The sequence below is a fragment of the Actinia tenebrosa genome, unplaced genomic scaffold (assembly GCF_029948245.1).
Source record: "Actinia tenebrosa isolate PJP-AT-01 unplaced genomic scaffold, QUT_ActTen_1.0 PGA_scaffold3__52_contigs__length_22856419, whole genome shotgun sequence".
Lineage (NCBI taxonomy): Eukaryota > Metazoa > Cnidaria > Anthozoa > Actiniaria > Actiniidae > Actinia > Actinia tenebrosa.
Genome location: NW_028292580.1, coordinates 17,702,817 through 17,723,597, shown reverse-complemented (window position 1 = coordinate 17,723,597; position 20,781 = coordinate 17,702,817). Strand labels below are relative to the sequence as shown.

Genomic DNA, 20,781 nt, shown 5'->3' with positions numbered 1-20,781 from the left:
AAATTCAGCCTTTTTTTGTATGATTGTCAGCTGACCAAACCAGGGAAAAGAAAATCGTAACTGGACAAATATTTTATCGATTCTCAAGTTTATTTGTTTATTTTAATGAGTATATCATACTGGTAGTTTTAGTATCGGCTCATGGTGCTATCTACCCATTGCCTCAAGTAACGTACTCTTGCATATACTCCGTACTTTCCGGGTGAAGCACATCCTTGACCCCACGACACTACCCCCTCAAGGTAGTACTTGCCACCCATTTCGCACACCATGGGACCTCCTGAATCTCCCTGGCAAGAGTCCTTACCACCTCGAGCGAGACCAGCACAGACCATAGAGTCATGAATAGAGCTGTATGCTCTTTTGCATGTGGACTGGCTGACGATTGGCACAGAGACCTGCATGAGTACCTTGGATAAAGAACCACCAGAAGAAAGTGTTCCAAATCCTAAAAACAGGTTATTCAGATAAGTTGATGTTATCACAAGCAACGTGGACGAAATAGTTCGTACTTCTTTCAAGCAAGCAGTATATAACCAAACAAGGCTGTTTCTTCGTATTCATACCGAAAAACCAGTTATACTTTAGTGCTCATTTGTACCGAACAAGGATATTGTTTCTGATGAGTTGTTTGTGCACTCGCTCCTTACCTCGAGTCTAATTGCATAACATTTGAGTAGATCCCTCCCTTAATTTCAAGGGTTTGTGCTCGGTTTTTTCCTCTGCAAAACCTAACACGCTAATATCCAATTAATATTCGATCGGTGAGTTTCTGTAGCCGTACCCTTAGCGTATATTGCCAATACGTTTTGTCGTTCGATAAGATATTCAGTCGGCCTACCTGTAACCCAACATTGTTTGCCATTAGCAACACTTCCACTAGATGATGGTAAGCAAGCCAGTCCAACAGCTTTGTTGACCCGAGCAGGTTTGTGCAGTTTTAATAACGAGATATCATGAGCCATGCCATAGGGTCTCTTGTAGCTGTGATGGTTAACGATCCTCTCCACTTGGAAGTCCTGTTCGGTGCCTGTTGCACCTGATCGATAATGAGCTCCGAGTCTGTTCAATAAATGAAGGAGAATCTCAGTCAATATTTAAAGATCGCACAAAAAATGAGGGTCCTTGAACTCACCTTATTCTGATACTTGAGGCAGATTTGCGGACAGTACAATGAGCTGCAGTGACAACCCACTGTGGATGAACCAAGGTGCCACCACAGAAAGTAAAGCCAGAAGTCGTTCTGACCTGTGCTTGCCATGGCCAAGCTCCTTTTGGTGCTTCAGCTCCACCGACGATTCGAACATTAGGCTTGAACCCACACTGACCTGATCCACCGCTACCGCCAGTTCCTCCATCTCCCCCTCCTCCTCCTCCGCCGCAAAGTTTACAGGTTTTCTTGCAGTTTAGCTTCATGTATGATTCGAATTGCCCAGTGCAGTATCCTCTTCCGGCCCAGTAACTACAATGTCGGTTGTTGTCCGAACATCCTATTTTAAAAAAGATCCGAGCAATGAGCAATAGTTAGGCACGATAACTAGGCAAAGGCATTTTCCAGGGTGTTCTTTAGAAAAGAGTGTTCGAATCCTCTTTAATGGTCGTTTCCGGAGGAATAATTTGACCCGCGGAAAGTGTAAAGCCTAGTGGTTCATTTGGCATTAATGGTACTCTTAATTCCAGGGACAAGAATATGTCGAAACATGCTACGATAAAATAGGTTTTTTTTAAAGTGGGTCAGTGGGCAGGACCTCTTTATAGCATCGTTCATCGAATGCCATGTTACACTTTGAACTAAGAATTAAACTTTGAGGTTATTGCAGATCAACACTGAAATTGTACAGAATTATATACCTTGGGCCAGACTTGCCAATACAGAAACCCCCAAAGCGCAAAGCACCACCAAAACCTTCATGATGAACTTTGATGAACACAGTGATTATCTTCATCTTCTTGCTCTTTTATGTCCCAAATGTCTTCTTTCTACAACGGGCTGAACAAATGCAGCTGTTGGTAGCCTTTTAAGAGAGTTTTGAAAAGACATACAAATGTACGTCAGAGGATTGAAGGTTAGTTGGATAACGACTAGCATCTGGATAAATAGCAAGAAAAGGTGTAACTTTTGCTTATACGTGATTGGCTATCATGAGTAATACTTTTCTTTTGTTTTACGTTGAGAATGATGAGAAACTTAATAAAGAAAGGAATCGTGAGCAAATGCTGGAAAAACATATTTGATCAAAGGAAATCCCTGTATAAACTTATGCAAAGTTAACAAAAAGAGAGGACCTACTTGAAGCTTTATTTTTAGAATGAGGACTCGCACCTTGTTTTCTGATTAAACCGTTGCATTCAAATTCTTGGGCAAGTTATTATAAATTTATCGACCACATAACAAAGAATCCTTATCATACCCAATCTTATTCAATCGAACATTCGGAAATCAATTCAATCAATTGGTTAAAGTCGTAAATCGATCAAAGAAAATGCTTTCGGTTGAATTGGATTTCCAAACATTTACGAATAATCAAACTTAAGCCCCGTCCACACGTATCCGGAAATTTTTGTATCCGCAAATTATTTTTTGCGGATACGAAAATGTTTGCGTCCACACGCAGCGTATTCGAATCGTTTTCACCGTCCACACGTATCCGTTTTCGTAAAATTTGCGGATACGGATACAAAAATTTGCGCACACGTGTGGACGCAACCCGTATCCGAAAAAAAAAAAATTGCGGATACAAAAATTTGCGGGTACGTGTAGACGGGGCCTTAATCGAACAAATTCAAAAATAATTGAAGATTTTGAGAGCAACACATAAGTAATCCAATAGCACTAAAATCAAAACAAAATCAAAAATAATTGAAGATCAACAATGTGATCAACAATCAATGGCAATCGAAACTTCGTTTATGTTCGATGGCAATCGGACGTCCGATTTTGTTCGATTGGCACTATATTTGGTTTTGAATACGATTGTGTTCGATTGATTTAGCCAATCGCGAATCAAATCGGCAAAGATGTAATATAGCTTTCGATTTTGCTCGAGTCACTAAGCCTTGTATAGCGACTGAACAAATTCACTATATGAACAGCTTATGAACGCAGAGTCTTTTTTCTATATTTCACCCACTTTGAGCTCGCACACTATACCTTGTCCACTACATTGGATATTTTCTCCCCACAACTCAAATGTTTTCAGAGAGGAAACCCAGCACATTATGATCTGGAAAAAAAATTTTGTTTAGGAATCTTTGAAACAATAAACAGGGCAACAAATCTAACAAACTCAAGCCCATCCTGGCGCGTGGCTCTGCCGGGCATCAAACTAGTGACCCCAAGGTTGAACAGTACATGGCGATGAGAGTCAGCGTTCCTGTAGATTCGATTTTAACCGTTATAAGTCGTTAACTGATAAGCAGTTCTACCAAACAAATCGTGTGTTATTGCCCATGTAGGAACGCCGTGTATGGTACATCATTTTATGGCTACCAATGTGTATTTGTCGGTCCACGTGTTTGTACCATACATGACTGAAGTACGTATCATACGACTATAAGTGACCTATTCCAATATACAACTTATAAAATGCGGTAAAAAAAAACAAAGGAAGAAAGCAATAAACTATTATTTTTCAGCTGATGGGCATGAATGAAGGATGAATATTATCCTATGAAACCAGATACCTCGGATCCCTCTTATGCATTTACTTGGCTGTTTTTTTTGTTAAATCTTTGTAATCACGTTATACTACAACAGGGAGTCCGTACAAGAAAAGCTCATTCCAAAAAAACTCCAGAAAGATTTTCTCGTAAATTTTGAACTTGAATTGTGTGATGATTTAAACTTGATTCCTGTCTAAGATCTAGAAGATTTAGGAAAAAAATACACGAGTTCCATTTATAGTTAGACACAATTTCTCGATGACATATAACTACTTTATTCCTTTAATTCATTTTCAACACTGATTATTTAGTTGCTGCTAATTATCTTGTCAACCCATTGCTTCAAATAGCGGACTCGTGCGTACACTCCATACTGTTTTGCAACTGCACATCCTTTGCCCCACGACACCACCCCCTCAAGGTAGTATTTGCCACCTGCCTCACACACCATGGGACCTCCTGAGTCACCCTGACAAGCATCTTTGCCACCCTGGTCAAGACCAGCACAAATCATCGAGTCATGGATCAGATTGCTTCCATAGGCTTTTGTGCATTTGGCTTGATTAACGATTGGTACTGAGACTTGCATGAGGACCGTTGGTGATGCACCATTCTGATACAGCCTTCCAAATCCTGGTGCAATTAATAGAAACTTTAAGGTGAAACACGTGCATATATCATTGCAAACTGTCATCGTAGTCCAACATTTGGTTTAAAAAGGTAATAAAAGTAAAGTACCTATATTTAACGTCGGTAGTTCCTTCAGTTGAAATTCAACTGCTATCAATGGAAGCCGACGGTGCGCACTTTACCCCCTCTCTCCATCAGTGCTCCGGACATTCAGCTCAGACATGCGCAGAACGAATTAACTAGTTGCTAACTTTAAATCAGAAGGGAAGGCCATTTTTTTCCGATGTTAACATACATCAACATACACAGGAGTTTCAGATATTCTTCGATATCACGTCGTGCCTTTGTCATGTCCTAGACAAAATTTTGGCTCAGGGAATCCCAAAGCTTGAGGGGCGGGCGCGCATATTCTAAAGCAAATGTTCCCGCCAACTCGACAGGAAATCCTATCATCATTCCTCTCTTTGATACTGCAAGGTAATGATTCCTTTTTAACCTTACAAATGAATCGTTATTACCTGAAACCCAACAGTGCTTGCCATCAGCAACACTTCCACTAGAAGATGGTAAACAAGCCAGTCCAACAGCTTTGTTAATCTGAGCAGGTTTGTGCAGTTTTAGCAAGGCAATATCGTGGGCTATCCCGTATGGCTTTCTGTAGCTTTCATGGGAGATCTTTCGGGTGATTTGAAAGTCTTGCTCTGTTCCTACGTCTCCTCGTCTCCGATGTGCCCCAAGTCTGCAATATACGTTAATCTTCTGAGATGGATGGGCATTATAAAGCTATAAGGAAATTTCATCACATTCAAATTCCCCCACCTCACGAAATAAAAAGCTAGAAAAAACAATCACAAAACACAAATATACCAACTGACATGAGATGACATTTAACAATTATTTTTAACACAAGTGAATTTAATAAATTACGGAGAGAGAGTTTTTTATATTTTCAAATTTTGATTATCTCTGCAAGCGGCACAAATCGACAAACGAGCGTGCGCGTGCGCGAGCTATATTCCCCTGTAGGTGAGTATGGCAGCATAAGACGTAAATAGGCCCTTTGCAGCTAAGCAATCACGTGCGATTAATTTTCTGAGAGCAAATGAATGAACATTTTGATTCCCATGGGTGAAATTTACTGAAGATCAAACGAACTTTCTACAACCTGTTTTTGAGAGATCGTAATAAAAATGCAATATACTATATATATACTATACAATAAAAATTGTATAGTCGATACAACACGGCTGTTCATATTGTAAACATTACTTGCAGCTGGTTAAGCTGATGTAATCGCGATGTCATCCCCTAATGGATTTAAGAAAAAATTAAAGCTGGTCAAGTACTAAAATACTCCAAGTACTTCTCACCCGCTTTATATAAATAATTTGTAAATACGTATGCAAGAACAATAAAATTTCTAGTAACATGGTTGTACATCACACGAATAATTGCAATTGAAGCAAGACGAAAAGAAAGATTGGGTTGTAATGGGATATAAATTGTATTTTGACTTTTACCGCTTACCTCACACGAATGCTAGAAGCAGACTTCTTGGCCACGCAATGAGCTGCAGTGACCACCCATTGTGGATGAATCAAAGTTCCACCACAGAATGGGAAGTTGGAAAGGGTTCTGAGCATTGCGTGCCATGGCCAAGCTCCTTTTGGTGCCTCAGTTCCACCGACGATTCGTGCACTGGGTTTAATTCCGCACTGCCCTGGTGCTACGGTTCCACCAGACCCCCCTGAGCCACCAGAACCACCAGATCCTCCAGAACCACCCGATCCTCCAGAACCGCCTTAATTAAACAAACAAGTATAATGAAGCACGCGTGTCTATTTTGGGTTCAACAAAGGTTTATCTATGCTCGTTCCATGTATTGTATGGTTCATGATCAGGGATGGATGGGAAATGCCGGTAAAGCTTTCTAGTTTGTGTTTTTTTTTGTCAATCAAACCTATGACTGATGAACGAGTTTGCGTACGTAATTTGCATATCTCCGCCCCTTCACATGATTGACAACAGAAAATCCCGCCAAAAGCAACTAAATTTTCTTGAATTAAGGGCCATAACACATAAAGCAATCTGCAGTATACAGTTTACAAATTAGTAGCAGTTAACTTACCACCAATTCCATCACAGAGCCCGCAGCTTTTCTGACAATTCTTTTTCATCCATGTCACTAAAGATCCATATTTGCAAAAGTGCCTGCTTGCCCGAGCTGGACAGCGGCTGTCCAAATCCGTACAACCTAGAACGAGAATTCAGTAGTCGAGGCTTATTTACTAGGCTACTCAGCTAGCAGAGCCTCCTTCAACTCCTTAGTGCCACTGAATAGGACGTTTGCATGATGGCGTCACTGACCTCTTCTACCAGACTCCCTTGCACACTTTCTTTTATTCAGTTAATTAGCAACAATTGTCTTACTATTCTCATAAGGAAATACAAATTTGAATAAGAAAGAAAATTCGCGAAGCAATATGGTAGTGGGAGTCAAATGACGCCATCATGCAAACGTCCTATAGTGCTCCTATCTGGCACGGAGCAGTTAATATGAAAAGGCTCTGTTAGCAGGATACATTATAATAAGTGCAATTTTATTTTGCATTTACCGTGACATCAAATCAAGGCTAGTCAATAAGGACCAAAACATTAACACACTAGGTGAGATGTCCACTTATGTCACCTATGTTACAGATTGGTTAAAATGATATACTCTATTAAGGTAGATAGAGTGCTCACACTAAATCCGTGAAACAAATACTAATTTTTAGCACTAAATAGTGATAATTAAACGATAGAAAACAAAGGATTCTGTATGAAAGAGTACTAAATAGTACTATTTAGTGTTCACGGTTTTAGTGCGTGCACTCTAGTTTAACTTGTTTAAATAAAACTAATATGTGATACGCGTCGTTGCACAGCACGCCCAGGTACCATTTGACCATCTTTATTACATACTGTGAGGCGCAATATTCGGTAACGCTGAACACAGCAATGTTGCTTGTTACAAAGTTGTTGAAGTCCATATATTAAAGCGTTGGCAGCGTTTCTGGCAATGGCGTGGTGAACCTCAATTAAATTAAATCTTCATTATATTTTAAACAATTAAAATCACTGTTACATTCCGCCATTGTCGGCATATTGACGACTTGCATTGTTATGCTCTGAGCTCTAAGGAAAGATATCATTATAGTTTACCGTGTGCGAAGCTTGCCAGAACAGCCACTCCAAGAAAGCAAAGAAGAACAGAAAACTTCATTGTGCACGCAATGGAAACTCTGTATTAATGAGCGTGCCACTTGCGGTTTTATCTTAAAATATCTCTTCTACGAAATAAGCCTGTTCAAGCACAGACGGCAAAAGTTAGACATAGATGTTTACTATAAATCAAGACCTGCTCTTCAGAGTTTGAAAAGAGAAACATCTAAATCAGCTGGGTAAGTAATATTGATGGCCTTTCACAGAAGTTTACTATTCGAGATGTTGAGCATACTGTACAAGAGTCAAGCAGTCAATGCAAAATACACAACAGGACTGGGGAAAATAGTTCTGAGATAAGTGGGGGAGTAATCTCGGCAATCCCTGCCTTTAAACCTCTAATTCCCTCTAAACTCTCTCATCTTCGGCCTCCTTGGACCTCCTACCCCGTGTCCATTTCTCTTCCTATCATCTAGCTCATGATGTATTTTCTATCAAGCGAGCCTCATTCGTCCTGGCACGCAACTCTCTTGAGTTTAAGGTTATTTGTTTGAGTTGTATCCATATTCATGTTTCTTCTAATGCGCAACCGTTAAACAAAGAAATGATATTCTACGTGGTCTGAAATGAGAAAAACTCTTTGATACGTCTCATAATATAAGCACTATTGATGAGTTCATCCCTTTTTTTACAATTGATTTTGTATTTTCCACGTTTTACATACCATTATAGATAATTAGATTAGGGGGGAAACTTGTCTTAAGGTGGCTCGACCCCCTCACGCTTGACCGCTACCTTCCACTTTTGGAACGCTAGTGCATAAACGTCTTTTATCCGATTGCAAATCTTTTTTGCACATAAGTCACATAAAGATTGAATTAATGTTTGATGCAATTTTTAGTGAGATCGGACGTCATAACACGTGATTATGATGAAATATTTGTTTTCGTTTAGAAAATAAATTTAGCCTTGCAGAGCGTTCAACACTAAAATGCTTCGTACCACATAATTATATACTGGATGCCTCCATTTGTGGGGATTTTTGAAAAAATCTATCTAGCTAATTATGAGATATTTGAGATTATTTAAATATAGTGCATAATCTACTTCAAAACTAAACAATGGATTTCATACGGCCGAAATTAATATTTCAGAGCTATATATTCACAAAAGCCATTGCTCATTTAGTTTTACTCTGTATCTAGTTTTAAAAGGAACATTTTGAAGGTAATCGACTTATGCGATTTTGTGAAAACGTATATTGCAGAAGACGGGGTAAACATTTGATGCCCACTTTTCATCGCAGTTTTCTAGTCAATCTTACTAGATCTTCCATTATTCTAAAATTCGCTGATCATTTCTCTCAAAACTACGTCAGGATACAAATTAGAACTTAAACTAACATTACACAAAATTGCAAGACTATTGAACTCATTTAAAGCGATATAAAGCGAACGGGAGATACAGAAAACATTGATCGTTTCCCAACGATTTGATGCTCTGGGAATTCTATTGATTGCTAATGATCATATCATCAAATTCTTTCGCACCATGCACGGTCTCATCTCGCTTGGCTGCTTTCCGATTTACCCCCGAAGTTTGGTAACAAACAGTTGTTTTTTTTATTCAAACGTGGGACGTTTGTCATGATATACTTTGTCAGTGTGAGTGAAAAGAATCGGCGAACATGCCTCAAATAAACACTTCAAGAAAAAAGCGAGCCAGACTTTTGAGTTTAAATAAAGAACCATACTTCGGGAGTAAATCGGAAAGCAGCCAAGCGAGATGAGACCGTGCATGGTGCGAAAGAATTTGATGTTATGATCATTAGCAATCAATAGAATTCCCAGAGCATCAAATCGTTGGGAAACGATCAATGTTTTCTGTATTTCTCGTTCGCTTTATATCGCTTTAAATGAGTTCAATAGTCTTGCAATTTTGTGTAATGTTAGTTTAAGTTCTAATTTGTATCCTGACGTAGTTTTGAGAGAAATGATCAGCGAATTTTAGAATAATGGAAGATCTAGTAAGATTGACTAGAAAACTGCGATGAAAAGTGGGCATCAAATGTTTACCCCGTCTTCTGCAATATACGTTTTCACAAAATCGCATAAGTCGATTACCTTCAAAATGTTCCTTTTAAAACTAGATACAGAGTAAAACTAAATGAGCAATGGCTTTTGTGAATATATAGCTCTGAAATATTAATTTCGGCCGTATGAAATCCATTGTTTAGTTTTGAAGTAGATTATGCACTATATTTAAATAATCTCAAATATCTCATAATTAGCTAGATAGATTTTTTCAAAAATCCCCACAAATGGAGGCATCCAGTATATAATTATGTGGTACGAAGCATTTTAGTGTTGAACGCTCTGCAAGGCTAAATTTATTTTCTAAACGAAAACAAATATTTCATCATAATCACGTGTTATGACGTCCGATCTCACTAAAAATTGCATCAAACATTAATTCAATCTTTATGTGACTTATGTGCAAAAAAGATTTGCAATCGGATAAAAGACGTTTATGCACTAGCGTTCCAAAAGTGGAAGGTAGCGGTCAAGCGTGAGGGGGTCGAGCCACCTTAAAGACACTTTTACTGAAAACGTTTAAATTGCTTGTGTGGGGCATTTATGTTTCGTTTTTTTTATTGGTTATGCGTACACGACTACCTATTTTTAAACTCCTTAGGCATCAAAATGAAAAGGTTTTCATACGAAAGCACGTTTTCTTCTTTTTTTATTGTATCATGCGAATATCTATTTTATAATCATTAGTTGCTGCTGATCTTTTGGTTAACCCATTGTCTCAAGTAGCGGACTCGTGCGTACACTCCATACTGTTTCGCAACTGCACATCCTTTGCCCCACGACACCACCCCCTCAAGGTAGTATTTACCACCTGCCTCACACACCATGGGACCTCCTGAGTCGCCCTGACAAGCATCTTTGCCACCCTGGTCAAGTCCAGCACAAATCATCGACTCATGGATCAGTTTGCTTCCATAGGCTTGTGTGCATTTAGCTTGATTGACGATTGGTACTGAGACTTGCATGAGGACTGTAGGTCTGTTGCCATTCTGAGACAGTCTTCCAAATCCTAGAAAAACATTCATCATCGTCCTTAGATTTAACAAAATCATCACAGTCACCATCTTCATTATTATATTCATCTTGACAATCAACAACTTCAACATCGTCACTGCCACCACCGTTCTTCACTAGCAAACGTATTTTCATCATGAGCATCAATTACATCATTATAACCATGACTGATTAATATCTCTCTACAGTTATCAGTAAAATTATTTTAACATATTAGTATTAACATCTATTTTCGGACAGCAAGTCCCAAAGTTGGAGGGGCGAGTGCGCGCGTTCTACAGCAAATAAGTTCTTGCCAAATAAACATATCGAAAATCTCATCATCTTTTTTTCCTTCTCCGCTGCAAGGCAATGATACCTTTCTAACCTTAAAATTGAATCGTTATTACCTGAAACCCAACAGTGCTTGCCATCAGCAACACTTCCACTAGATGATGGTAAGCAAGCCAGTCCAACAGCTCTGTTAATCTGGGCGGGTCTTTCCAGTTTTAGCAAGGCAATATCGTGGGCTATCCCGTAGGGTTTTCGGTAGCTTTCATGCAACAAAACCTTCGTGACTTTGATATCTTGCTCTGTTCCAACTGTGCCGCGGCGACGATGAGCTCCAAGCCTGGGAGATAAAACCACTGCTTAATTAATGCAGACCAAAGCGAGAGAAAAGGAGATAAGCTTTGAAAATATTTTGGCAAATATATGTCTCTAAAGCACTGCCGATCTCGAATTGTGGGAATTCTCAAACGATTAAAGATTAGAATGGGTCCTTTATTCTAAATGGATTACTTCTGGTACGTGCAGTGTAGCAGGTATCCATTCGTCCATCCGTATCCGTCCATCCCCACGCCTCAAAAATGTTGTAACCTTTATTATTGATTTGGAACACACTCTGGCCAAAAGATTAGTGTACGCGACAGGTCACCAGGCCCAGAAGAGTTGTCCGAGAGACACTGGGTACTATTGCGATAGAACTAAGATAGTTAACACAGCACGTGAACTTTAGTTATGAAATTTAGTTATTAAGAGGAATATGGGAGATTGTTATTGAGTTTTTCTTTTGGATTCGATAGGGACACATTCGGTAAGTCTATTATAGTTTGTATTAGATCACACAGATTGATTCTAAGACTCTCTTTGATTGTATTTATAGTGAACCGCGCATCGATACACGACACATCGACGCATCAACACAGCATACTTTCGAGAATTTCTATCTTGTGGCATAATAACGACATGAGAGATAATGAATCTTCGTTTAATCTGATTAGGAAATAGATGTATGTATTGAATGCGAGTTTCATGAAGGACCCAATAAATATAGATTGATGAAAGCATAGTTAATATCGATGAAAGGCAAGAATATTTTCTACATTAGTTCACGAATTCGCCTAAGCAACGAGACATTATGGCAGACAGTGGAGACAATGTGGCACGACACAGGAAGCCCAGCGCACTTGCGAGTACGGAAGGCGCGAGAGGAGAAAAGGCTCTAGAGTTAAAAAGATCGAAATCTGGATATATTGGAAGACTTACTAAATATTACAATGAAGTTAGAGACATTATCGAACGTTCTGAGAACTATGTTGACATTGAACTTGTTTTGAGGATTAAAGATAAGATCTCAACGACATTTGATATCTTTGTGGAATGTCATACCGAATATCTTGAGTTTTTGAGAGAAGAAAAATCCCGAGATGAAGCTGTTAAGATTTATCGAGACCAGTGTCTAGTTAAGTGCGATGTCGAAGAGCAAATTGATTCCTGGATTTCTAATATGAGAGAGAGGAATTGGTCAGCTCCTGAGCCTACTCCATTTCTTATGAGGCCTGCTGATTCTGCAAGCCAAAGTGGATCGGATACTAGTTCGAAGAGAAGTGGTGGAAGTAGATTGAGCACAACCTCAAAATTAAAGATTAAAGCCGAAGCTAGACATGCAGTAGCCCTCCTTAAACTAAAACAACTCGAAGAAACACAGGTGTTACAAGATCAAATTGACGAAGTAGAATTAAAGATGAAATTAGAAGAAGCTATGAAGCTCAATAAAATGAAGCGAAAACAAGTTTTCCTTGAAGCACGACATGAAGCAGAACGAAGAAACACAGAATTACAAATTTACGAAAAATCTGAAATGCACGATGAAAATGTTGAATTGCACGACTTAGATTACGAAACGGCCGAGAAAACTGAATTGCATATTAAAGGAAAACGTGAAAAAACCGAATTGCATATTAAAGAAGACACTCGCGAGAAACCTGAATTGCATGATATGAGGAACACTGAACCGTATGAATCACAAAGGACTTATAATCTTCAAAACCGATATCCATTCCAGGATAATGAACCTAGTCATGATCATGAACTGATCTTCGTCACACCACCGAAACAAAGTACACCTAAAGAATCAACAAGAGTTGTTAGTAAAAATCCGTTCTCAACTAACCCGTTTATGTGTCCAGCAATGGAAACCAAGCAAGATATTACTATACCAATGGCTGAAACTGTAACGAAAGGTCACACAATTGCGGGAACGCCTTCGACTCCAACTGCTGAAGAATGGCTAGCTATGAATTCAACCAATTTACTTGAAAGTCACTGCTTCACCGATTTCTATCCGAATGTCGAAGATGATTCATCGAAAGATAATGAAGTGTACAATGAGATGATCAAACAACAGGAACGCATGGTATCTACGATGGCCAACGCTCTGATGTTACCCAAGCCGGAACTTTTTACGTTCGACGGCAATCCCCTGCATTATTGGAGATTTGTACGTAACTTTGAAAGAAACATTGAACAAAAGTCTACCGATGAAGGTGAAAGGTTAAATTATCTTTTACAATATTGCTCAGGCAAAGCAAGGGAAGTGGTAAGGAACTGTGTTGTTATGGAACCATCTATTGGCTATGCAACCGCGCGAAGGCTGCTGAAGGAGCGATTTGGAGAGCCGTACGTCATAGCCAGTGCATACATGGAACAGATTACTAAGGGACCTCCGTTGAGAGCGTCCGATCGCGAAGGTCTGCTAAACTTCGCAGACAAATTAAAGGATTGTGAACTGACGATTAAATCCATTGGCTATCTAGATGATTTAAATAGCGCAGATAATTTGAGACAAATAGCCGAACGCTTTCCCATCCATCTGAAGGCAAGATGGCTAGATTTGACTAGAGTAATCAGAAATGGTGGAGGAAAACCGAATATTGGCCAAATGTCAGAGTTCATTACAGAAAGGGCTATGGCGGCAAACGACCCAGTATTTGGCAACATTATGGACATTAAGGATCAAGTCAAGATCGAAAAACCGCGACAAAGACACAGACCAGCTCGGGTGAGCGCGCCTAGAGCTACCGCGTTAGCTACGCAAGCCGAAAAGCCGAAGGTTTCCGACATACCAAGCATTGCCTTTAACACTCTTAACAACAAACCACCTCAGACACAAACAACGAAATGTTGGCTTTGTGAAGGAACGCATGTGCTTGCAAGTTGTTGTGAATTCGAGAAGAAGACTCATGAGGACAGAGTAAAATTTGTTCGTGCTAAAGGACTGTGTGATAATTGCTATAAAAGAGGACATAAAGCTAGAGAGTGCTTCCAGAAAGGACAATGTAAAATCGAAGGATGTGAAGGAAAGCACCACACGTTATTGCACGCTCCAACCAACAACGCCCAAAAGGACAATGAAAAACCACCTGGAAGTAAGTCGAATTACGCCGTGAATTTAGATTCCAAAGGCGTGAGTAAACCCACTGGTGAAGGAAGGAAAGGTAAAGTCTGTCTACCCATTGTACCAGTTCGTATACGTGGTAAAGGGAGAAATACAACCGTTACTACGTATGCGCTCCTAGATAAAGGATCGGATACCTCACTATGTGAACAACGACTGTTAGAGCAGCTGAATGTTGATGGCGAAGAGCGAACCTTTTCCTTGACAACGATCGACAAAGTGAAAAGCCAAAAAAGAGGACGCATTGCTAGCTTGGAGGTAATGTCACTAGAGTCTGATGAAGTAATTGAAATACCAGCAGTTTGGTCCGTTGATAGACTATGCATTTCTACTGAAGGGGCACCAACGCAACAAGACCTTTACAAATGGTCACACCTAGATGGTATAACGGTGCCGGAGATTGACAGCTGCGAAGTGGCATTGCTAATCGGTAACGACACGCCCGAAGTATTCTGGGCGCTAGAAGAACGACGAGGGAATCGAAAGGAACCTTACGCCGTGAAGTCTTTACTCGGATGGACGATCATTGGTCCAGTTGACGACGCAACAAATAGAAACAGTCTGAATACATGTTTTATAACGCTACAAGATGACGAACTAAAGCAGCAAGTAGAAAGATTTTGGAAGACGGACTTTGGAGACCCGATACTAAGCATCAAGGAGTCGATGTCAGTAGAGGACAGAAGAGCTTTATCTATCATGGAAGAAAGTGCTGTTTTAGTCGGAGGTCACTACGAAGTTTCTCTTCCTTGGAAGCATGGTGAACCATGTATTCTGAACAACCGTCAGTTAGCTGAATCGAGATTAGAGTCGTTGAAAAGAAGATTTCTAAAGGACCCCGAAGTTCATCAGAGATACAAGGCTGTCATAGACGATCATCTTGACAAGGGTTATGCCCGTAGGATACCTGAAGAGAGCCAGAATCCCTCAGATCAAGCAGTGTGGTACCTACCTCACCATGCCGTCGTTAACCCTCGAAAACCAGAAAAGATGCGCGTAGTATTTGATTGCGCCGCGAAGTTTAAAGGAACTTCTTTGAACGATCAACTACTCCAAGGGCCAGATATGACAAATAATTTAGTGGGAGTTCTCACTCGATTTCGAGAGGGACCTGTTGCTTTAGCAGCAGATATTGAATCTATGTTCTTACAAGTGAGAGTTAACCCGAAGGATTGTGACATGTTGAGATTTTTATGGTGGCCAGACGGCGCCATTGACAAGCGACCCTCTGAGTTTCAGATGCTAGTACACTTATTCGGAGCAACTTCTTCTCCAAGCTGCGCAGGCTTTGCATTGAGGAAGACGGCTGATGACAATCGTGCCAAATTTAGTAAAGATGTCGTAAACTCTGTATACCGGAATTTTTACGTGGATGATTACCTGAAATCTACCAAAACTGTAGATGAAGCTAAACACTTAGCACTTGAGCTTAGCCAATTGTTAAAACAAGGCGGCTTCCGTTTAACAAAGTGGATGAGTAACAGTAAGGACGTTCTCGATACGATACCAGAGTCTGAGAGAGCTAAAACGGTCAAGAAATTGAACTTTGAAAGACTGCCAAATGAAAGAGCACTTGGTGTTCACTGGAAGGTAGAATTAGATCGTTTGGGACTAGAGATCGAAGTGAAAGAAAAGCCTCTAACAAGACGCGGGATACTATCAGTAATGAGTTCGGTCTACGACCCATTAGGTATTGTCTCTCCAGTTATGTTACCCGTAAAGGTACTGTTGCAAGATCTATGTAAACAAGATATTGGGTGGGACGATCCAATCCCAGTAGAAGAGATGATAAAATGGAAGAAATGGCTGGTCGAACTACCTCAACTTTCCAATGTATCTATACCACGTTGCCTAGAACCACCGGATCTGGGTGAAATCTTGTCAAGAGAGTTACATCATTTTGGCGACGCTTCCCAAACGGGTTATGGAGCAGTCTCGTATTTGAGGTCAGAGAACGCCAACGGAGAAATACACGTTTCTTTCTTGATTGGCAAGTCCCGGCTAGCACCAGTGAAAACAACTACGATACCTCGATTGGAGCTGTCTGCAGCTGTCCTTGCAGTAAAGTCCGATTGCATGCTGAGGGAGGAATTAGACTTACAAGTTCAAGACTCTTTCTTTTGGACGGATTCTACCACAGTACTACGTTACATTTCTAACGAGAAGAAAAGATTCACGACGTTTGTAGCCAACAGAATTGCAGTTATCCGTGAAGTCTCGAGTACTCAACAGTGGAAGTACGTGGATTCAAGGAGTAATCCAGCTGACGATGCCTCAAGAGGTTTAAGCGCAGACGAAATGAAGAATGACGTTAGATGGCTAAACGGACCGGAATTCCTGTGGCAGAAGAGAGAGCTATGGCCTATGTTACCCTTTAACTTAACCCAGATTGCCGACGATGACCCAGAGATAAAACGAGAGAAGCAAGTGAACTTGGTCCAAGTAACACAAGAAGATATTCTAAATACCATGTTTAAGGGTTTTTCTTCGTGGCAGCAGCTACGCATCGCTATTGCTTGGTTGATGAGATACAAATGTTTTCTAGTGAACGCTTATCGTTTAAGTCATGGACACAAAAACACCAGAGAATTAAGCTATGATAAGATCAACGTATCAGAGCTGAAAGCAGCCGAACGCGAGATTGTCAAGCACGTACAACGTCAATCCTTTCAGCGAGAGTTGGCTGTTCTTAAATTGCGTGGATGTAGCGAAGGTAATGCAGTAAAGAACGAACTCCATTCCAAAAGGAAAGTGGTTGAAAGATCTAGTCCTATATACAAGTTAGACCCACAACTACGAGATGATATGTTATGCGTTGGAGGACGTCTGAGTAATGCTCCCATTTCAGAAAGAGCCAAACACCCACCAATCCTGCCTAAAAATCATCATGTTTGCGACTTAATCATCCGTCACTATCACCAGATGTACGGCCATGCAGGCAAGGAACATGTGCTTTCACTCATAAGAAGGGCATTCTGGATCATAAATGCAAGAGTATCAGTACGAAGACTACTTGATCGTTGTTTTGATTGTCGCAGACGCAACGCACCCCCTTGTGAACAGATAATGGCTGACTTGCCCCAAGACAGACTGACACCTGACATGCCACCGTTTTCTTATGTTGGAGTAGATTTCTTTGGCCCTATACAAGTGAAAAGAGGACGTTCTGTTGTCAAACGATACGGCTGTCTGTTCACATGCTTGACCGTAAGAGCAGTTCACATTGAGATCACTCACACCTTGGAAACTTGTAGTTTCATCGATGCACTCTATCGTTTTATCAATCGAAGGGGCAAACCTTTACTAATCCGAAGCGACAATGGTTCCAATTTCAAGGGCGGAGAAAGAGAGTTAAGAGAGTCCATTCAAGAGTGGAACCAGCAAGCTGTACACAAGTTCCTGAGACAAAGAGACATCGAATGGATCTTCAATCCTCCAACGGCGAGTAATATGGGTGGCGTGTGGGAAAGACTTATTAGGTCGGTTAGACAAGTACTACGTGTGCTGCTGAAGGAACAGATAGTAGATGACGAAACGTTATTGACTGTTATGACCCACGTCGAAGCAATTCTTAATAGCCGACCGTTGACTCCTTGTAGCGACGACTCCAAGGATGAAGACCCCTTGACACCTAACCAAATACTACTTCTACGCAATGAAACATGTCTACCCCCTGGGGTATTTACAAAGGACGATGTCTTTGCAAGACGAAGATGGCGCCAAGCGCAATACTTAGCCGATCAATTTTGGAAACGTTGGGTAAAGGAGTATTTGCCAATGTTACAGGAGAGAGCAAAGTGGAACCGACCAAGACGAAATGTAGCTGCGGGAGATATTGTACTCGTAGTAGATCAGAATGTACCAAGAGGAAGTTGGCCCCTTGCGCGTGTTTTGGAAGTGCATACAGCTAAAGATGGCTACGTAAGATCAGCGAAAGTGAAGACGAAGACAAGTATTCTAACTCGTCCCATCAACAAGCTTTGTTTGTTGGAAGGCGTGGTCTGTGCCAACCAATAATGACTGATGTGAACATTATAGTCTGACTGCAGTATGAGTATAATTCTAGCTGTCGCGTTGAGTTTAAGATTAGATTGAAATGAGATACTTAAAGGTACGCTCATTTGGTGCCGGCGATGTACGCGACAGGTCACCAGGCCCAGAAGAGTTGTCCGAGAGACACTGGGTACTATTGCGATAGAACTAAGATAGTTAACACAGCACGTGAACTTTAGTTATGAAATTTAGTTATTAAGAGGAATATGGGAGATTGTTATTGAGTTTTTCTTTTGGATTCGATAGGGACACATTCGGTAAGTCTATTATAGTTTGTATTAGATCACACAGATTGATTCTAAGACTCTCTTTGATTGTATTTATAGTGAACCGCGCATCGATACACGACACATCGACGCATCAACACAGCATACTTTCGAGAATTTCTATCTTGTGGCATAATAACGACATGAGAGATAATGAATCTTCGTTTAATCTGATTAGGAAATAGATGTATGTATTGAATGCGAGTTTCATGAAGGACCCAATAAATATAGATTGATGAAAGCATAGTTAATATCGATGAAAGGCAAGAATATTTTCTACAATTAGTTCTGGGAACATTTAACATTATTATTATAGCCGGCTAAGTTTTTTAAAAAGGAGATCTGATAGGCTTTGTTGGGATAAAATACATCAAAATCTATAGAACGAAGAATCTAAATTGAAGTGATACTAACCTTACAATAACATCTTTTGGGCCCCTGCTTCGTACACAATGGGCTGCAGTGATAACCCAGTTTGGATGCACTAATGTGCCACCACAGAAAGGTAAACCGTTAAAAGCGATTCTTAGCATTGCATGCCATGGCCAAGCTCCCTGTGGTGCCTCTGTACCTCCAACAATACGTGCACTGGGTTTGAATCCACACTGTCCTGGAACCACGGTGCCACCAGACCCTCCTGAGCCACCAGAACCTCCAGAACCACCCGATCCTCCAGATCCGCCTGAACCTCCTAAATATTGAAAAGAATAAGCCATTTCCACTAGATGATCAACGACGTCACTAATAATACTCTATTGCATGATTGGAAATGTAATGGTGTCATTTGCAAGCGCCTTGTAGATTTGTTAATGTTCGATAAAGACATCTTATATGGTCAGTTAGCTTCAGTCGGTCCTAGAACCCTGCAATCTTGCGTTTCCATTTTTGTCTAAAATGCGTTTATATCATGGCATATAGAGCATTTCCAAAAAGATCAGTGGAGATTTGTTGCATGCTACATACAAAGCCCGAAATGCAGTGTAACTCACATTTGTCGGCACTGAAGAAAATATGCTGGAAAAAAAAACAACAAAAAAACAACAAAAAAAAAAAACGCGCAGACAAAATTTGGGAAAATTTCATCTTGTTGTGACCTTTTCCTGAGTGTAATCACATCGCTCATAGTGCATTTCGGGCTCGCTTGTCAAACAACATGAAAATAAACAAACCTTTTTTGAAATAGCTGTATCAGCGTTTACGACCACTTTTATTGTGATTTTCAATGCACTTAAAAGTGCTTTCGTTCAATATCCATATATACACCTAATGGTAATATGGACTAAAAATGCTAACAGCCGATGTGTTCTTTTTAGACCAAGTTTCAAAGTCCGTAAAAGATCTAGAGACCCACTTACCACCAGTACTGCCACCTTCACAGATATTGCAACTCCTCTTGCAGTTCTTTTTCATCCACGGCACCAGACTGCCGAATTTGCAAAAGTTTCTTTGGGCATAACTTGCACAGCGATTATCATTGTCCACACATCCTATTAAGAAGATAGCAAATGATTCTAAAAGGTCGCACTACACAATAGCCCACCTCAACAAAAGCATTACACCAAACCATACTTCCAGATACTAAACTCGTATCACCACACAACAAAAACACCTTAGAAAACACATTTAGAGATACCAATTCACAAATTGCATTACATCACGTATGACTAAAAACTTCTAAAATGATCGATACTACAAGAAAGCACCTTATTCAAGACTACCTCAATAAAGAAAGCAAAGCACAGCACACTACTTAATCTTAAATCACACTATAATAAAACACGCTAGACCAAACTATACTACAAGAGACCACAACGTGAATGAATCTAAGTCTTATATATCACTTACCTTGTGCAAAACTTGCGAAAATGGATACTGCAAATGCACAGAGCAGTAGTGACGACCTCATTGTGAAAAACAATGTAAAATAACTGCATTCTTTTTTTCTTTTATATAAAAGTACTGTCGCAAGTTTTGGCCTGTTTAAATGCAGAAGGCAGACTTTGTGACTGGACGTTTACATTTGAAGATTTGCAGCCAGCCAAGCAAGCAGGTGATCTTGACAAGAACATCGCGTATATCTTGTAGTTTGCTCTGCTTTATTGTGTTTATTTTGGAGTGACGCGTCGAATACGTTTAAGGG

At 40.2% G+C, this 20,781-nt stretch overlaps 4 protein-coding genes across 6 annotated transcripts; 1 reads left to right on the top strand and 3 right to left on the bottom strand.

Moving 5' to 3' along the window:
• Positions 1-71: 71 nt before the first annotated feature.
• Positions 72-2,000, bottom strand: LOC148908782 (trypsin-3-like). The gene is made up of 4 exons (XM_089035359.1): positions 1,852-2,000; positions 1,136-1,490; positions 842-1,062; positions 72-448 (listed from the first exon to the last, which is right to left on the bottom strand). The coding sequence occupies exons 1-4, from the start codon at positions 1,910-1,912 to the stop codon at positions 129-131; spliced, it is 957 nt and encodes a 318-aa protein (XP_088891485.1). The 5' UTR covers positions 1,913-2,000; the 3' UTR covers positions 72-128.
• Positions 2,001-3,914: 1,914 nt separating this feature from the next.
• On the bottom strand, positions 3,915-7,614 carry LOC148908781 (trypsin-like). The gene is made up of 5 exons (XM_089035358.1): positions 7,498-7,614; positions 6,422-6,547; positions 5,821-6,094; positions 4,812-5,032; positions 3,915-4,296 (listed from the first exon to the last, which is right to left on the bottom strand). The coding sequence occupies exons 1-5, from the start codon at positions 7,556-7,558 to the stop codon at positions 3,971-3,973; spliced, it is 1,008 nt and encodes a 335-aa protein (XP_088891484.1). The 5' UTR covers positions 7,559-7,614; the 3' UTR covers positions 3,915-3,970.
• Positions 7,615-10,222: 2,608 nt separating this feature from the next.
• On the bottom strand, positions 10,223-20,588 carry LOC148908779 (trypsin-3-like). Its single transcript, XM_089035356.1, has 5 exons — positions 20,487-20,588; positions 19,997-20,128; positions 19,056-19,332; positions 10,994-11,214; positions 10,223-10,599 (listed from the first exon to the last, which is right to left on the bottom strand). The coding sequence occupies exons 1-5, from the start codon at positions 20,545-20,547 to the stop codon at positions 10,274-10,276; spliced, it is 1,017 nt and encodes a 338-aa protein (XP_088891482.1). The 5' UTR covers positions 20,548-20,588; the 3' UTR covers positions 10,223-10,273.
• On the top strand, positions 11,485-18,882 carry LOC148908780 (uncharacterized). Of its 3 annotated transcripts, XM_089035355.1 has the most exons (3): positions 11,485-11,679; positions 11,749-13,411; positions 18,702-18,882. In XM_089035355.1, the coding sequence occupies exons 2-3, from the start codon at positions 12,004-12,006 to the stop codon at positions 18,824-18,826; spliced, it is 1,533 nt and encodes a 510-aa protein (XP_088891481.1). In that variant the 5' UTR covers positions 11,485-11,679; positions 11,749-12,003; the 3' UTR covers positions 18,827-18,882. The 3 variants fall into 3 exon arrangements, 2 of the variants coding, with proteins under 2 accessions (XP_088891481.1, XP_088891480.1); XM_089035354.1 differs by having other exon boundaries at positions 11,485-13,411; XR_016120728.1 differs by lacking the exons at positions 11,485-11,679; positions 11,749-13,411 and adding an exon at positions 16,594-18,632.
• Positions 20,589-20,781: the final 193 nt, after the last annotated feature.

What these genes read in the sequence shown, in the direction of transcription:
- LOC148908782 (XM_089035359.1), bottom strand. Translation starts at nt 1,912, where the DNA reads ATGAAGGTTTTGGTGGTGCTTTGCGCTTTGGGGGTTTCTGTATTGGCA. An exon ending in ATTGGCAAGTCTGGCCCAAG is followed by an intron (nt 1,491 to 1,851) that starts GTATATAATTCT and finishes TTTTTAAAATAG; the next exon opens with GATGTTCGGACAACAACCGA. An exon ending in GCCTCAAGTATCAGAATAAG is followed by an intron (nt 1,063 to 1,135) that starts GTGAGTTCAAGG and finishes TTTATTGAACAG; the next exon opens with ACTCGGAGCTCATTATCGAT.
- LOC148908781 (XM_089035358.1), bottom strand. Translation starts at nt 7,558, where the DNA reads ATGAAGTTTTCTGTTCTTCTTTGCTTTCTTGGAGTGGCTGTTCTGGCA. An exon ending in GCTCTGTGATGGAATTGGTG is followed by an intron (nt 6,095 to 6,421) that starts GTAAGTTAACTG and finishes TGTTTAATTAAG; the next exon opens with GCGGTTCTGGAGGATCGGGT. An exon ending in CAAGCACTGTTGGGTTTCAG is followed by an intron (nt 4,297 to 4,811) that starts GTAATAACGATT and finishes TAATTGCACCAG; the next exon opens with GATTTGGAAGGCTGTATCAG.
- LOC148908780 (XM_089035355.1), top strand. Translation starts at nt 12,004, where the DNA reads ATGGCAGACAGTGGAGACAATGTGGCACGACACAGGAAGCCCAGCGCA. An exon ending in ACAAAAGTCTACCGATGAAG is followed by an intron (nt 13,412 to 18,701) that starts GTGAAAGGTTAA and finishes TTGTATTTATAG; the next exon opens with TGAACCGCGCATCGATACAC.
- LOC148908779 (XM_089035356.1), bottom strand. Translation starts at nt 20,547, where the DNA reads ATGAGGTCGTCACTACTGCTCTGTGCATTTGCAGTATCCATTTTCGCA. An exon ending in TGAAGGTGGCAGTACTGGTG is followed by an intron (nt 19,333 to 19,996) that starts GTAAGTGGGTCT and finishes TTCAATATTTAG; the next exon opens with GAGGTTCAGGCGGATCTGGA. An exon ending in CAAGCACTGTTGGGTTTCAG is followed by an intron (nt 10,600 to 10,993) that starts GTAATAACGATT and finishes ATGTTTTTCTAG; the next exon opens with GATTTGGAAGACTGTCTCAG.